At 39.7% G+C, this 18,044-nt stretch overlaps 1 protein-coding gene across 5 annotated transcripts in view; it reads left to right on the forward strand.

The window, feature by feature from the left end:
• The window catches only part of CPNE4 (copine 4), a 592,776-nt gene that overhangs the window by 441,057 nt on the left and 133,675 nt on the right, over positions 1 to 18,044 (forward strand). For all 5 annotated transcript variants that reach the window (XM_078071749.1, XM_078071750.1, XM_078071756.1 and 2 more), the window contains one exon: positions 13,446 to 13,517. In XM_078071749.1, coding sequence (XP_077927875.1) covers positions 13,446 to 13,517 — 72 coding nt within the window. The remainder of the gene's footprint in view (positions 1 to 13,445; positions 13,518 to 18,044) is intronic.

Consider the following 18,044-nt stretch of genomic DNA (forward strand, 5'->3'; position numbering starts at 1 on the left):
GGACCAAAGGGTCTGAGCGACTTGTAGTGTTTAGGCCTTATCCTTCCCTTGGCATGGACCTATTGTCCATATACCAATTAAGGATAACAATCAGATTTAAATAACTGTTATGTATTCATTCATGTGTTCGTTCATTCATTCATTCATTCATTATTCATTCACTCAATGAATAACGCACTTAATGCTAGCAGTGATCATTTAAAAGCTTATATACATTTATTCCCTCATCCAAATAATTATGTATGAATTTATTCATTCATTTACTGGCCGCTCACTGCATGCCAGATACTCTTCTAGACACTAGGGCATCAGCTGTGAACAAAGGGAACAAAGCTCCATTCTCATGGAGCTTATCTATTCCTACATAATATAATAACAGACAGTAATAGTACTATGAAGGAAAACCCAATAGGATAAGGAATAGAGAGTGGTAGCAAGGGGGCAGATGCTAATTTAGATAGGAGAGTCAGGGAGGGCCATTTCTGAGCAGAGGCCAGAATGATGTATGGGTATAAGCCATGTAAAGAAATCTAGAAAAGTGTTTCAGGCAGAGAGCAGAGCAACTGTTCTTATATAGTACTGCCAGACCCTACGCTGAAAACTTTGCACGCATTATCTCATTTAATCCTCAAAAATCCCTGAGGGGAATGTGTCATTATTTCCTCATTTTCTGTTAACCTCCTGAACCTTGAAGTAACTTGCTTAAGTGCACACCATTTTTAAGTGCAGGAGCCGTGAATTGAACCCAGGCCTCCTGACTCCCAGACAATATCCCCACTGCAACTACTGAGCAGTTGTGTGCCTTGGCCAGTCTGCAACACTTGCCTGCACTTTTTTTTTTTTTAGGTAGGCGCCATGCCCAGTGTGGAGCCTAGTGCAGGGCCTGAACTCACGACCCTGAGATCAAGACCTAAGCTGAGATCAAGAGTCGGACTCAACCAACTAAGCCACCCAGGTGCCCCTGCCTAAACTTTTAATGCAAGATTGAGAGAATGACTGATCCCTAAGAAACATCTGCAAAGCCTGCCTCATCCCTCTGATTTTGTATCTGATTCTGGTCCTTTGTAATGCTTTTGATTACAGAGGAGACCCGAGAGGGTTTGGCGCACTACTAACCAGCAAGTTCAGGATGCCCATGGGTCCGCAAGGATGGGGAGTTTAAATCTTTGTGTCCCCAGGTGCACCAGATATTGAACTGTAATAACTTCTAGAGGCTTTTGCTCCCGAGACCCTCCCTCAGCTCTGTTGCAGGGCCCACATCTCTGGCTCCTCCTCCAGACATGCAACAACTTTTTCCATGTGATATCCTTGTAAACCAAGCAAGAGGGCGCCTGGGTGGCTCAGTCGGTTGAGTGTCTGCCTTCAGCTCAGGTCGTGACCTCAGAGTCCTGGGATCGAGTCCCCGTCAGGCTCCCTACTCAGCGGGGAGTCTGCTTCTCCATCTACCCTTCCACCCTGCTCGTGGAAGATCTTTCTCTCTCTCAAATAAATAAATTTTTTAAAAAAGCAAGATTTTCCATCCCTCCACCCTATTATTTGTAGGGAATGGTTTCATTGTTTTTCTGTACATAAAGGCAAGACAAACCATTTTTAAAACTACTCAGAAATACACAAAAATACTAAAATCATCCTTCATCGCAACATTGAGAGATAGCTAGTAAACATTCTGGTGCATATTCTTCCAAATTTTTTCTATGTATGCACAAACATGCAGTTCTTTTTTTAAATAACCATTTGGTCATTTATACATGCCTTTTGTTGCTTGCTTTTTTCTCATAAAAATATATCATGAACACCTTGCCATGTTAATGTATATATTTCTACATCATCTATTTTAAGGGCTACACAGTATTCCATGATAGCAAAAATCATGTAAGGTGTCCCATATGTATTAAGACTCTTTTCTGGTTTTCCACAATTATAAACAACACTTGAATGAGCATTGTATTATATATATCTTCATGCCCTCTGATACTGATTTTTTTAGACTAAATTAATAACTGTGGAATATTCGGGTACGCATTTTAAGATCCTTGATACAAATCGCCAGGTATGTGTGTAGAAACATGGCAGCGACTGCCACTGCCCCGTACAGCCCACAAAGGTATTCTTTTTCATGCATCCTCCATAACACCTCCCACTTTTAATCTTGTTCCTTTTGAAGCCTCAAACAGCACAGGGAAAAGAAGGCCACTGCCCTAAACTGGATGTCACCCCCTGTAGAGGCTCCCTAGCCCCAACTTGAGCAGGGAGAACACAGAGGAGTGTGACCCCTCAGCTCCCTCATGGTCCTGGAGGTGGGGCCCCCACAGGGTTTGTCCAGAGGCTACAGGTAGAATGAGGAAAGGGGACATCACCCTGAGTCTCAGCCTGGGAAGGTTGCCTCACTCTCCGACTGTATCCTTTCTCTCCTTCATAGATTCCCCAGCAGCTCCTGCCCTCCCATTTCTCATCCACACACTGGAGACTCCCAGCTCAGGCCTCTCCCTTGAACCCCAGACTCATGTGTTCAACCCTATCTAGATAGTAATTCCACTCAGATGACTCACAGACATCTCAGACTCCACAGCTCCAACCAAGTTCACCACCTCCTTTTGCTCTCCCTGCCCCTCCTCCGCTGTGCCCCATTCAGGGAATGGCACCTCCATCCTCCCAGATGGGGAGACCCCAAACCTGGGAGTCTTCCCTCGTGCCACTCACTCTCTGTGCCCCACAGCCTTCCCATCAATCAGTCACAAAGCCCCATCAATTCAGTGTGTTAAGTATCTTTATTATCCACCCCCTTCTCTGTCTACTGCCACGACCCCTGTCTAAGCCAGTTAATGACTATAATTATCTCTATGTGGGGATTGATAGGATAGGAGAGCAAAGAGGAGAAAGGAACGTTTTCTAAGCACCAGGACTTGCCTGATGCTGAGAGGTTGTTAATACTCATTATGTACATGATAAGCCAACAGAGTAGATAATATCACCATTTTACGGAAAAGGAAACTGAGGCTCAGAGAGGTTAACCTGCCTGGTCCCACACCAGACTCAGCCATCGGAGCCTCATATGTGATTATATAGCAAAAACGAAGCTAGGGGACCAGTTGAGTGGCTCTTGCAGTGGTTGAGAGGGAACTCCCTCCATGGTAAGCTCCTTGAGGGAAAGGAGTGAGTATGAATCACTTTGCATATCTGGTAGGGTTTAGCACAGGGCCTGCTTCTGTCATTTTTGGGAGGCAGAAGAGTGTAGCAGTTAAGGGAATGGAATTGGACTGACTAGATTCAAATCCCAGCTCTGCTGCTTCCTGGCTCTGAGACCTTGAGCAGGTTACCTAGCCTCTCTGTACTGGGCTAAATGGTGGCCCCCCAGAAGATATGTCTACATCCTAACTCCATAACCTGTGACTGTGACCTTATTTAGACAAAGAGTCTTTGCAGATCTAATTAAGTAAAGGATCTCAAGATGAGGAGATCATCGTGGATTATCCAGGTGGGCCCTAAATCCAATAACAAGTGTCCTCATAAAAGAACTCCGGAGGAGAGATATAGATGGGGAAGGAGAGTACCACATGAAGGAATGGAGTGATGTAGCCACAAATCGAGGAACAATGAATGGCAGGTACCAGAAGCTGGAAGAGACAAGCTTTGGAAATCTCCCTTTGAGCCTCCAGGGGGAGTACGGCTCTGTAGACAGCTTGATTTCAGACCTCTGCTCTCCAGAACCAGGAGATAATACATTTCTGTTGTTTTACACCACCAAGTTTGTGATGATTTGTTATAGCAGCACTACATACTAACACTCTCTATACTCAGTGTTCTCATCCATAACTGCGTGTATGATAATACTTCGTAGGGCTGTCGTGAGAATGAAATCAAGACCATAAGGCAACTTAGAACAGTAGCTGGCACATATTAAGACTCTTGAAGTAGTATTTATTGTGACTCTTTAATAGTTGTGTGACCTTAGTTATCTTTGATCCTCTGGTTCCTTCACCTGGTTGAATGGTAATAAAAATACTCTGACAACCTCAAAGTTGGGAGTTTGCTTCCTTAACTTAGAAATGGTCAAAGAATTTCTCTAATCCTCTTCTGTCCTATGATCTACTAATTTGATTGCATGCCTCACTGGAGAGAAGTCACAGACTGCCAAAGGTGCCTTGTGGAAAAGGTGCCTTGTACCCTTGACCTGACAAAATGTTCTATCCTGGGCACTGGGCTGCTTGGGGAAAGCAGCTCTTTCTCTTTCTCCTGATTGCCATGTAGTATGGTTGCAGGCTGGGGAGGGTAGCCATTGAGCCAGGTCATTTGTGATGAGGAGGAGACCTAACCACCATCATCAGAGGCAAACAAAGGTGGATAATTAATACACAAGCAGTCGTTAAATCCCTCTCTGAAACTCTCTCCACTCCATCCCTTGCTAATGAAGTCAGAGAAAGGGTAAAGCCTGTAATTACATTTGAAGCAATTAGAACCCTGCTTAATAGAAAGCTTAAGACAGGAAGCCCAGCCCAGTAGATCACCCATTGCTCCTGTCATTCTGAATCATTCTCCCCAGTGTTCCTTTTGTAGATCTCCACTGGGGAAGCAAGGGCTGTACTGAATTTACATAAAATGTATGAACACATGCGTGTCTCATGTCCTCTCCCCTGAATGGCTGAGAAAGCTTCAGCATATACCTTTCTTAGTTCCTACAACTTTACCCATTAATGAAAGTCTAAATCTGCAGAATGGATATATTTAAAAGCCCTTTTCTAGAAATCTTTAAAATCTGATCATATCATACTAAAATTGCCTACATTCAATTCTCACTTTCTAGCTCAGTGCTTCTCAACTTTCATGTGCATGCAAATCACCTGAAGATCTCATTGAAATTCCGATTCTGATTCAGTAGGTCTGGGGTGGGTCCTGAGATTCCGCATTTCTGTCAGATTCCCAGGCCATGCTGCTGATGGTGCTGCTGGAGGGAGCCAGATAGGGTAAGTTAGGGAGGATACCCATAAGGAGCAAAGGAAAAGTTCTTATATGTCCCGCAGGTGACCACTTTCCTCCTACACAGCAACTATTGAAAACTTCTAATGTGGATCTTGAAAAAGGAATAAAATTTGCCAACTGAGGAGAGAGGGTATGAGTCATCCTAGGCAGAAGTATGATTTTTAAAATACTCTTTAAAATATTTTTAAAGCTTGCCTTTAGTGTTTAGTGCACAGGAGAGGCCAAAGATCTCAGGAGTTACTCTGTGTTCGGACAAGATTGTGAGTCCTTAGGTCAGCAGCGGGAGCAAGGCAACCAGGAAATGGAGGGAGAGCAGCAAGAGAAAGCTCTTCTAGCACAATCTGTATCTTGAGCAGGTCTAATTTCTACCAGGTGTAGTGATATTGCCCACAAGTCCTAGGAAGGGAAATGGAAAGGTAGGGATTTCCCTAAAATCAGTCATCACTGAGGCATCATTGCATCCTTTCCTGGACTTTGAACCTGATCATGGGCTAACTCAGTCTGTTAGTTCCCTGTGTTTACAGTTATAAATTATCACAAACATGGTGGCTTAAAATAACACATATTTATTCTCTCATGGTTCTAGGGGGCAAAAGTCTGAAATCAAGGTGTCAGCAGGGCCATGCTTTTTCTGAAGGCTATAGGGGAAAATCCATTCCTTGCCTCTCCCAACCTCTGGTGGCTGCCAGCATCCCTTAGCTTGTGGCCACATCACTCCAAATGTCCATTGCCTTCAAATCTCTCTGCTCCATCTTCATGTTTTCTTCTCTTCTGAGTGTGTGTTATCATATTCTCCACCCCTGATTCTCTCTTATAAGGACACTGGGATTGCATTTAGGGTCCACCCAAATAATCCAGGATAATCTTCCCATTTTAAGATCCTTAATTACAACTGCAAAGACTTTTTTGCCATATAAGGCAATATACAGAGGTTTTAGGCATTAGGATATGAATATCTTTTGAGGGGGGGATCATTTTTTACCTACCATAAGCCAACATTGCTGAAGCACCTTGTGTCAGAGTGCAAAGCCCCCAAGAGCCTAGTCTCTCTAAATTAAAGGTCTTCTTTCTGTCTTCATACTCACCCTCCTCCTCATACTCATTTTATGCCCTTCTGACCTACAGTGTTCTCCACTTGGAGTATCATCCCTCCCCTCTTTGACTATTCAGTTTTCTTCCAGAAGCTTTCAGGTCAGAAGTAGTTTCTTCGGAAATGCCTTGCCTGACCTCCTGGACCAGGCCAGTCTTCCTTCATGGCATGACTCTGCTTCTCCTTGCAGAGTTGGAATTTGACCTGTGTATTGTGTGGCTATTTCTGGGAGGGCAGTGCCCCTGCCTGCCTTGTATCTTCACTATATTTTCAATGCCCAGCACATTATATTCAATACATATTTATTCAATGAAGGAACGAATCCTGGCTTCGATTCTTATAAAGTATGTGTATTAGCTTGTTAGGGCTGCCATAACAGAATACCACAGACTGGTGGCTTAAACAACAGACCTTTATTTTATCATAATTCTGGAGACTGGAATTCCAAGATCAAGGTGACAGCAGGGTTGGTTTGTGGTGAAGCCTCTTTTGCTGACTTGCAGACAGCTGTGCTCACTATGTCCTCACATAGCCTTTCTTCTGAGTACATATGCAGAGAGAGAAAGCTCTCTGATGTATCCTCCTCTTCTTATAAGGACACTAGTGCTATAGGATTGGGGGCACCCCCTAAATGAGGGGGGCCTCCACCCTCATTTAACCTTAATTATCTCCTTAAAGTCCCTACCTCCAAATACAAGCACTTTGTGGTTTAGGGCTTGAACATATGAATTTGGGGAGGACACAGTTTAGTTCATAATGTTATGTGACCTTAGATAAACTCCTTATTTTCTCCAAGCCTTGCCTCTCTTGTTCCAATTGTCTGGGGGGAAGAAAGAGTGTTGATCATTAAATGACAGCAAAGAGATAACATATGTGAAGCACTCAACAGAGGAAAAGTTTTGGTTGTTTTTCCTAGAAGCAGACAAAGACTGGAGAGCAAGTAGAGAATTTGGGAGGTGAAGGAAAAACCAAAAGGGGAGTGGAGATATGAGACAAGAAAGGGAAAGTAGCCAACAAAGTAAAGGGTGCATTGTCTAATAAATCACCACTGGAACAAGTAGAGCTTCATCCCACTGAGGAAACCCTGGTGCCTCTGTAGAACAAATACCACAGAGTCACCCCTGTCCCTGGGGCAAAAGACTGGGGGATTTCTGTACCAAAGTCCATCAGTCATTGGTTGATGTTCACTGCCAAGAGTGTTACTTTCAGCCTGCTGCACCTGTAGACAACAGGCAAGCATACCAGAGAAAATCTTTAGGTAACGAGATGCCAGTGCCAGTGGTTGGAAGCCCGGCCAGGTCTGCAGTAGTAAAACCTAAGGAGATCTGGGCATGTCTTCCTCTCTCTGCTACAGTGAGCCATCAGGAAACATTGGTTGTTCTCTGTAGTGGTGGTCATAGTAATTGCTAGTTTGCAAAACTAGAGATGCTCCTTGACAAAAGGTTCTGGGGCCAAATAAGTGTAAGGAATGCTTCTTAAACATGGTTGTACTCAGGGGGACTCACAAATAAAGCTCTGTTGATGTCTTGCAGTTGAGCTATGAAACTTCTTCTGATCCTGTGATTTCCAGATTTATTTCCACAGTTTTTTCATGCACTATGTACTTACCTTTTAAAAAATAAAAATTCTCTGATACATGCTTTGGGGGTAATCAATTCTGATTTAGACCAGAGATGTGACTGTCAAATATTGTAAAGAAGTTTCTCGTCTGCTCACCACAATAGCCTCAGAACAGTGCCTGGCACAGAGAAGTTGTTCAATAAATGTTTTTTGTTACAACAGAGTCTTAAAGAAATTTCAAAAAAGAATCTGAAGACCTTTTCAATGAAAATAATCTCATGAAAAATGACTGTCTGATCTCCAGAATGACTGTTTTGAAAGACTTTGAAAGAAAGTTCAGCTGAATGTACACTTGTTGAAATATTGGCCAAAGCATTTTTTATTCTCCTGGCTTTCTTACCGTTCATCCAAATGGAACAGTGGACTTTCCTGAAAAATGAGGACCCATGCTGTTAGAATATTTTCCATTTCAAAGGAACGAAGTGCTTCCTCCCCTGATCCGTCTGTAAATACAGATCATGCATGGCACTGATGTCCTTCTGGTCCAACTTTGCTAAAAAAGAGTGTTTCAACTTCTATTTCCTCCCCCTGTACTTCACCATTTTATTGAATGGTAAGGATTGCAGTTATGACCCCACTGTAGGGTAGAAAAGAATCAAATTAGAGGACTTCTATCTTTAGGTCTAAAATGAGTCTCTGATAGGCAGCATATAGATGGGCTTGTTTTTTTATCCATTCTGTCACCCTATGTCTTTTGATTGGTATGTTTAGTCCATTTACGTCAAAGTAATTATTGATAGATATGTAGTTATTGCCATTTTATTACTTGTTTTGTGGTTGTTTCTGAAGATTTACTCTGATCCTTTCTTGTCTTTCTTTCATGTTTTGCTGATTTTCTTTAGTGATACACCTGGATTTCTTTCTCTTTGTTCTTTGAATACTTATTAGTGGTTTTTGATATATGGTTACCATTATGTTTGTATATAACCTCTTCTGCAAATAGCAGTCTATATTAGGTTGATGGTTGTTTAAGTTTGAATCCATTCTTTCACCTCTCCTCCCGACATTTTAGATATATGTTATTATATTTTATATCCTTTTTTTGTGAGTTCCTTGACTGATATGTTTTACAGAAATATTCATTTTTACTGCTTTTGTGTTTCCTGCCTTTATACTGTCACTTTTTTTTCTCCTTTCCACTCAAAGAGTCCCCTTTAATGTTTCTTGTAGGGCTGGTTTAGTGGTCATGAATTCCTTTAGTTTTTGTTTTTCTGGGAAACTATCTCTCCTTCTATTCTGAATGATAGTCTTAATGGATGGAGTATTCTTGGCTGCAGATTTTTCCCATTCAACACTTCGAATATATCATGCCACTGTCTTCTAGCTTGCAAAGTTTCTGTTGAAAAATATCCCACTAGCCTTATGGGTTTTCCCTTGTAAGTTACTGACTTCTGTAGTCTTGCTGCTTTTAAATTTTTTTCTTTATCACTACATTTTGTAAATTTAATTACAATATGTCTTGGTGTGGGTCTGCTTTTGTTGTTTTTTTGTGGGAGTTCTCTGTGCCTCTTGAATCTGGATATCTGTTTCCTTCCCCAGATTAGGGAAGTTTTCAGCTATTGTTTCTCCAAATAAATTTTTTGGCCCCTTTTCTCTATCTTCTCCTTCTGGGACTCCTAGAATATGAATGTTATTACATTTGATGGAATCACTGAGTTCTCTAAGTCTGTTCTCATTTTGTATAATTCTTTTCTCTCTCTTTTTTTTTAGTCTGATTACTTTCCATTACTCTGTCTTCTAGGTCACTAATTCATTCCTCTGATTCTTCCATCCTGTTGTTAATTCCATCAAGCATGTTTCTCATTTCATTTATTGAACCCTTTATCTTTGCTATGTTATTCCTTATCTCTGTGTTAAGGGTCTCACTCATGCCTTCCATTCTTTTCTCATGTCCAATGAGTAATCCTTATGATCATTGCTTTAAATTCTCTATCAGGCATGTTACTTAAATTAGAGGACTTCTAACAAGTGTATCCTCTTGCCAGGCAGTGCTGGTTGGTTTGTTTTGTTTTTTGTTTTGTTTTATTTTGTTTTTTGCCTCAAATGTCCTCTGACAAGACCTAAGGCCTTCCTGAGCCTGATGCAGTTGCTTCAGCTGCAAGAAAGCCTACATGACAAGTGAGATTTGCAACAAATAGCCTTTTCTCTATAGATCACTGGCCCAGCTGGCCATCCCCACCACTTTTGCCCAACAGTCCTAAGAATGGCAACATCATTGTTTGTTGATCTTTATTACAATGAAAATTTTGAAACCCTAATTATTACTCATTCTTTGGAGCTGAGATGGAGGCGGGGGAGCTGTAAAATAAGTTTGTTTGATTGCCTGCTTGATTAGTCATTTGTATACCCAAATGCTCACTTATTAAACAGGAATATTTCTGGGGAGATTGTTTATCTTCCTAGCATTAGCAAAAGACAGGAGTTGGAACATAATAGCATTCTCCTCACACCCAACAAATGGGAATGTTGGCATTTCTAGATAAGAGTGAGGAAAGAGAATGTGACCATCCAACATCTTGTAAGTTAAGTCTCCCTTGGTCTTGCTTGAAGAATGAAAATGTGGATCTTGGAAGACACAGTCTGTAAAGACAGCGTACCCAGGGCGCCTGGGTGGCTCAGATGGTTAAGAGTCTGCCTTTGGCTCGGGTCATGATCCTAGGGTCCTGGAATCGAGTCCCGCATCGGGCTCCCTGCTAGGCGGGGAGCCTACTTCTCCCTCTGCCTCTGCCTCTCTCTCTCTCTCTCTCTGACTCTCATGAATAAATAAATAAAACATTAAAAAAAAAAAAAGTGTACCCATACCCACACCTGGTAATCCAGTGGGTTTTTACAATGCTGAGAGGATGGTTGGGGTCATTTGAAGCCATAGGGGTAGGACACCCATGTGGATGAAGCAATGACAATGGACAACAGTATTTCTGGGGCCAAATTTATTTGAGAAACAGGATATGTTGCCTTTCTTTAGTCAGATGTTGGCCTGGATGCTGCTTACCAGTGACCCTTGTTTTGTCATTGATTCATGTCTTCCCTATTCCTCCTTGCTGAAAACCCCCTGGAGAGAAACTATAAAGTCTTCCTAATGTCCCTTTCCTGTTCGTTTCCTGTGTTTCCTCTGTGTTTTGGTTCATCTCAAGTTCAAGAATGATGTCTACATTTTTCTAGGAAATGGTAGCTTTCTAAAACCTGTGATAATCTATGAATTGGAAGGGAGAGGGGATAATGATTCTGACCACAGGAGAAGAACCACTTGAACCTTCTTAATGAGTAGAGTGGGAAATATGAGTAATTTAGATTCAGACGTAACGATAGGAAGGGATGCCAATTCCTTTATCATCTGAAATTTTTTCATGTCATTTTATTGATAGCCAGCTGTGAATAAAAAAAAAAACAACAACTATGTTCTTAATCATTATGCTACACTGCCCTTAACCAAAGCCAGTGTCTTCAGATTACTCCATTCTTGAGGTTTAACTTGATCATTTCTTTTCAGTCTTCTTCATATTTACATATTGAGGGTTAAGCACACAAACATAAGATCCAGGGCTTAAAAGCAAACACATAGAGTCCAAATCCAGCAGTGAAAATTTTCTGAATCTGTTTCATGAGTTCATATACCAGTCAAATGTAGCCAGAGATCAGTTTCTGGAGTCAGACCCATGTTCAAATCTCTGCCACTTCCTCTTAGCCTTGGGGCTTTGGAAAATTACTTAAAATCTCTGTGTCCTATTTCTGTCATCTATAAAAGGAAATTAATAATACCAAATTTGTGGGGAAATAAAATTAGCAATAAAGTGACCACTAAAACAACTTTACTCAATTTCTCATTTCCTTCAGATTCTGTGTTCTCTACCTCATTTTATAGCCAAACTTATTGAAATAATTTTCTTCTTGTGTTTGCTCTGTTTCCTTCCCTCTTTCTCTCTTCTTCAACCTACTCCAATCTGCTTTCTGCCCCAAACCTGAATACGTGTTCTTTGCTCCCCAAATTTAATATCCTCTTTCAGTGTCCCTTATCTCAATGAATGGCACAACCATCTGATCCAATGATGCATTTATCATTTATCATACCTCCTGCTCTCTTCATTTTTAATCCATTTCCAAATTCCTTCCTCTTCTCTCCATTTCCACGACCACCACCACCTCTTGCCTGGACTACTGCAAAAGATTCTGAAGTGGTCTACTCTCATCCACCCCACAACCTATCCATTTATTGTTCCCACCACAGCCAATGCATCTCTCTTTTGTGCTGAGTTATATTGGTTTATTTGACCATTTGGTTAATGCCTTTCTCTGCCACAGAATGTAAGTTCCATTAGGTCAGATATTGCATCTGACTTTGCTTACCACTCTATTCTTAGTGCCTAACACTGAGGCTGGAACAATGAAAGCTAAGTAAATATTTTGGGAATGTGTACTCCTTAAATGGGAGTTCCCATTGCTGTCATTATCATCATTATCTTCGTTGTCGTCATTATCATCATCCATCACCAGGTGATTTCTTACAGAAATACTCTTTTTTCTTCAGATAGCCAATTGAGCATCAGGATCTTTAAATCTGCTTGGCCTAGGAAAGTTCTATGAACTTTTTGCATTTGACACTAGCATAGACAAAATATTTTCATTGCTCTAACACAGAGACAAAAAGATATAAGGATGTCAGAGAATGGGTTTGTATCCCTGCTTTTTACAGTGATCTCCTTTCCTATTCTATAAATCATATGTATGTTGTTACCTGAGCTGCTATATAGGGCTACTCACAACATTGCAACTTGCTCCCTTCAGCACAAGGGCTCTGAGAGAGAAGAATAAGATGGTGATCAAGAAGAAAGTTACATTCGTTTTGTAACCTAATCTCAGAAAGGATACTCCACCACTTTTGTGGTATTCTATTCATTAGAAGCAAGTTATTAGATCCATCCCACACTCAAGGAGAGAGAATTGCACAATGGCATGAATAGGACCAGTGGGAGCCATCTTATATAGAAGCTGTCTACTGCAAGGTATGACTTTGTTCTCCCTCAGCAAGAGCACAGCTGTCATTTGATTAAATCTTGTCTCCTTTGAAAATCATGGATTGCATATCCATCAGGGCCCCAATACCTTGCCATACATTTCTTTCAAAAATGGGAAGGAAGAGCAGGGTGGGGCAAGTTCTGCTAAGAATAGCTCCCAATATAATAGCAACTTTAGTTGTCATTGCATGTTGTGCATTGACACCGAATCATGAAGAGGACCCCAATTACTTCTTTTTGCTTGTCTGGGCATCAGTTTTCTAATGACTGACTTTATAGCTCCCTAATGAATATGTTAAAAACAGAACTCTAGAGATTATAGATATAGAAAGTGTATATTTAGACCTTGGGTTTCTTTTCCTTCCTGTAGCCCACCCCCACTTTGCACAGAGGTTTTAGGGCTAATTTGAGATCATTCTGAAACTTTATCTGTTTTATCAGAAGGTACATATCCAACATTTTCCATCTAATTTTGTTGTAGATGCATCAGATTGAGTCACCTCCTAATTGACTGACTCATCTATAATTTCTCATGCCCTCACTCTCTTACATCACATGCCATAAGAAGAAAGAAGGGAATAACCTGTATTTAGGAGAGTTTCATGGAAAAAACCTTAGAAAATAAATAGACATAGTGTTATAATTTCCAGTAGAGTTGTGAATACAGAATTTTGTAAAGAAAAAATTAAAAAGTAGATCTACAATCATATAACTAGTATCTCCACCTTTTGTTTCCTTTTGTGCAGATTGTTTCCCAGAGAAAACTGTCTAAATCCTTGTTGAAGCATGGGAACACAGCAGGGAAATCCTCCATCACGGTAAGTCCTTCCTTAGCAGCCCTCTGTCCAGATGCCCAGATGGAGCATCTGGTCCAAACCTTACAGTAGGAAGCAAACCCTCTGACTATTGGGAGTTGATGCCACAACTGCTTAGCTATCCAAATTACTCCTTCCCTTCTTGTTCCTTTTTCCTTTTTGCCAATACAATTTTGACCCTTCTACCCCTAGGGAAAAGGGATAGAAAAAGGATTTGAAAGTGAGGCCATTCACTTCTACTAAGCACTTCTGCAGTTAATATGTAGGTTTTAGTGGGGGACAAAGATGGAGTTGTCAAGAACATTAAGAATATAAAATTTCAAATCATCAAGCTGCCTATCCCTGCCTCTCATTTTTTTGAGAATTAAAAATCTGCTCTAATAGCAGTTGGTCCAAGGTTAGGTTTGTTTCCTAAGGACCAGATAGCTCAGCATTTAACTCTCCTCTTTAATATATTAGTTTGGAGTTATGTTATTGTATTTAGTAGCCACTACCCACATGTGATTATTTAAACTTAAATAAAATTATTCAAAATTAAGTAAAAGAAAATATCTATACCTTACACTAGCCATATATCAAGTGTTCAGTAGTTACATGTGGCTATGAATGTGGGGAGGGAACCAGAGATCCAGATTCAGGAAGCACAGAAATCCCCCAACAAATAACCCAAGGAGGTCCACACCAAGACATCTAGTAATTAAATGGCAAAACATAGTGATAAAGAAGGAATGTTAAAGGTTGCAAGAGAAAACTAGGCAGTTACATACAAAGGAAACTCCATAAGGCTATCAGCTGATTTTCCAGCAGAAACTTTGCAGGCCAGTAGAGAGTGGCACAATATATTCAAAGTGCTGAAAGGGAAAAAATTGCAGTCAAGAATACTCTATCCAGCAAGGCTATCATTCAGAATAGGAGAAATAGTTTCCCAGATAAACAAAAATTAAAAGAATTCATGACCACTAAACCAGCCTTACAAAAAACGTTAAGGGGGACTGTGAGTAGAAAACAAATACCACAAGTAAGAGTAAGAAAAATAGGAAGCACAAAAGCAAAAAAAAAAAAAAAGTTTATCCTTAAAAATCAGTCAAGAGAAGCACAAAATAAAAGGATGTAAAATGTGATACCAAACATCTGAAACATAAACAGGAGAGGAGTAAAGAATGAGTTCAAAATTAAGCAACCATCAGCTTAACATAGACTGCTATAAGCAGAAGACATTATATATAAACTGAATGGTAACCAAAAATCAAAAAACAATAATAGATATGCATAAAATAAAGAGTAAAGAATCCAAATATTTTACTAAAGAAAGCCAACTTTCTTCAAGAGAAGAAAGGAACAGAGAAGAACTACAAAAACAACCATCAAATAAGTAACAAAATGGCAATAAATACACACATATCAATAATTACTTTGAATGTAAATGGACTAAATGCTCCAATCAAAAGACATAGGGTCATGGAGTAGATTTAAAAAAAATAAAGACTCATCTATAGGCTGCCTGTAAAAAACTTATTTCAGATCTAAAGACACATACAGACTGAAAGTGAAAGGACAGAGAAACATTTATCATTCAAATGGAAGTAAAATGAAAGGCAAAGTGACAATACTTATATTGGACAAAACAGACATTAAAACAAAGGCTGTAACAAGGGACAAAGAAAGACACTATATAATCATAAACAGTACAATCCAACAGGAAGATATAAGAATTGTAAATATGTATACACCCAAGATGGGAGCACCCAGATACATAAAGCAGTTAATAACAAACATAAAGGAACTAATCAATAGTAATACAATAATAGTAGGGGGTTTTAACACTCTACTTACATCAATGGATAGATCATCCAAACAGAAAATCAACAAGGAAACAGTGGCTTTGAATGACACACTGGACCAGATGGATCTAACAGACATATTCAGAGCATTCCATCCTAAAACAGCAGAATGCACATTCTTTTCAGGTGCATATGGGCCGTACTCTAGAATAGATAACCTATTCGGCCACAAAACAAGTCTCAACATATTAAAAAAGATGGACATCATACCATGCATCTTTTCTGAAACTGGAAATCAACCACAAGAAAAAACATGGAATGCACACAAATACACAGAGGTTAAATAACATGCTACTAAACAATGAATGGGCCAACCAAGAAATCAAAAACAAAATAAAAAAATACATGGAGACAAATGAAAATGAAAATGCAATGGTCCAAAATCTGTGGGACACAGCAAAGGCTGTTCTAAGAGGGAAGTTTATAGCAATATAGGCCCACCTCAAGAAGCAAGAAAAGTCCCAAATAAACAACCTAAACTTATATCTAAAGGAACTAGAAATAACAACTGATACCACAGAAATACACAAGATTATAAGAGAATATTATGAAAAATCCTATACCAGCAAATTGGACAACCTAGTAGAAATGGATAAATTCCTAGAAACATATAACCTCCCAAAATTGAATCAGGAAGAAATAAAAAATTTGAACAGACCAATTACCAGCAATGAAATTGAATTAGTAATGAAAAAACTCCCAGCAAACAAAAGTCCAGGGCCAGATGACTTCACAGGTGAACTCTACCAAACATCTAAAGAAGAATTAATACCTATTCTTCTCAAACTATTCCAAAAAATAGAAGAGGAGGGAGAACTTCCTAATACCACTGATACCAAAACCAGAGAAAGACATTGCAAAAAAAGAGAACTACAGGCCAGTATCTCTGATGAATGTAGGTGCCAAAAATCCTCAACAAAATACTAGCGAACAGAATCTAACAATACATTTAAAAAATCATTCACCACGATCAGGTGGGATTTATTTCTGGGATGCAAGCATGGTTCAATATTTGCAAATCGATGTGATACATCACATCAATAAAAGAAGGGATAAAAATCATATGATCACATTGATAGATGCCGAAAAAGCGTTTGACAAAGTATAACATCCATTCATGATAAAATCCCTCAAAAAACAGGATTATAGGAAACATACTTCACATAATATACAAAAAACCTACAGCTAACATTATACTCAATGGTGAAAAATTGAGAGCATTTTCTCTAAGGTCAGGAACAAGACGGGGATGCCCACTCTCACCACTGTTATTTGACATCGTACTGGACTTCCTAGCCCCATCATCAGACAAGAGGAATGAATAAAAGGCGTCCAAATTGGTACGGAAGAAGTAAAACTTTCCCTATTTGCAGATGACATGATACTATATAGAGGAACTCTAAACACTCCACCAAAAAACTACTAGAACTGGGGTGCGTGGGTGGCTCAGTCAGTTAAGCATCTGCCTTTGGCTCAGGTCATGATCTCAGGGTGCTGGGATTGAGCCCCACATAAGGCGCTCTGCTTGGTGGGGAGCCTGCTTCTCCCTCTTCCTCTGCCTGCCACTCCCCCTGCTTATGTGTGCGTGCTCTCTCTCTCTCTGTCAAATAAATAAATAAAATCTTTAAAAAAAAAAATTACTAGAACTGATAAATGAATTTAGTAGGGTTGCAGGATACAAAATCAACATACAAAAATCCATGGCATTTTTATATACTAAAAATGAAGCAACAGAAAGAGAAATTAAGAAAGCAATCTCATTTATTATTTCACCAAAGATAATTAAATACCTAGGAAAAATTTAACCAAGGACCTGAAAGACCTGTACTCTGGATATTGAAGATGACACAAACAAGTGGAAAGATACTCCAAGCTCATGGTTTGGAAGAACAAATATTGTTAAAATGTCCATAGTACCCAAAGCAATCTGCACACTCAATGCACTTCTTATCAAAATACCAACAACATTTTTCACAGAACTAGAATAGACAATCCTAAAACTTGTATGGAACCAAAGAAGACCCCAAATAGCCAAAACAACTTTGAAAAAGAAAAACAAAGCTGGAGGTATCACAATTCCAGATTTCAGTTTGTACAGTGAAGTTGTAGTAATCAAAACAGTATGGGACTGGCACAAAAATAGGTACATAGATCAATGGAATAGAATAGAAAGCCCAGAAATAAACCCACATTTATATGGTCAATTTATCTTTGACACAGGAGGAAAGAATATGCAATAGGAAAAAGACAGCCTCTTCAACAAATGGTGTTGGGAAAACTGGATGGCTAAATGTAAAAGAATGAAACTGGACCACTGGCTTACACTATGCACAAAGATAAACTCAAAATGGATTAAGGACCTAAATGTGAGACCTAAAACTGTAAAAATCCTAGATGAGAGCATAGGCAGTAATTTCTCTGACATTGGACAATAGCAACTTTTTTCTAGATATGTCTCCTGAGGCGAGGGAAACAAAAGCAAAAATAAACTATTGGGGCTTCATCAAAATAAAAAGTTTCTGCACAGCAAAGGGAATGATCAACAAAACTAAAAGACAACCTACTGAATGGGAGAAGATATTTGCAAATGACATTTCTGATAAAGGGTTGATATCCAAAATATATAGGGAACTTACACAACTCCACATCCCAAAAACAAATAATCCCATTAAAAATGGGCAGAAGACAC

Source organism: Halichoerus grypus, chromosome 1 (genome assembly GCF_964656455.1).
Source record: "Halichoerus grypus chromosome 1, mHalGry1.hap1.1, whole genome shotgun sequence".
Lineage (NCBI taxonomy): Eukaryota > Metazoa > Chordata > Mammalia > Carnivora > Phocidae > Halichoerus > Halichoerus grypus.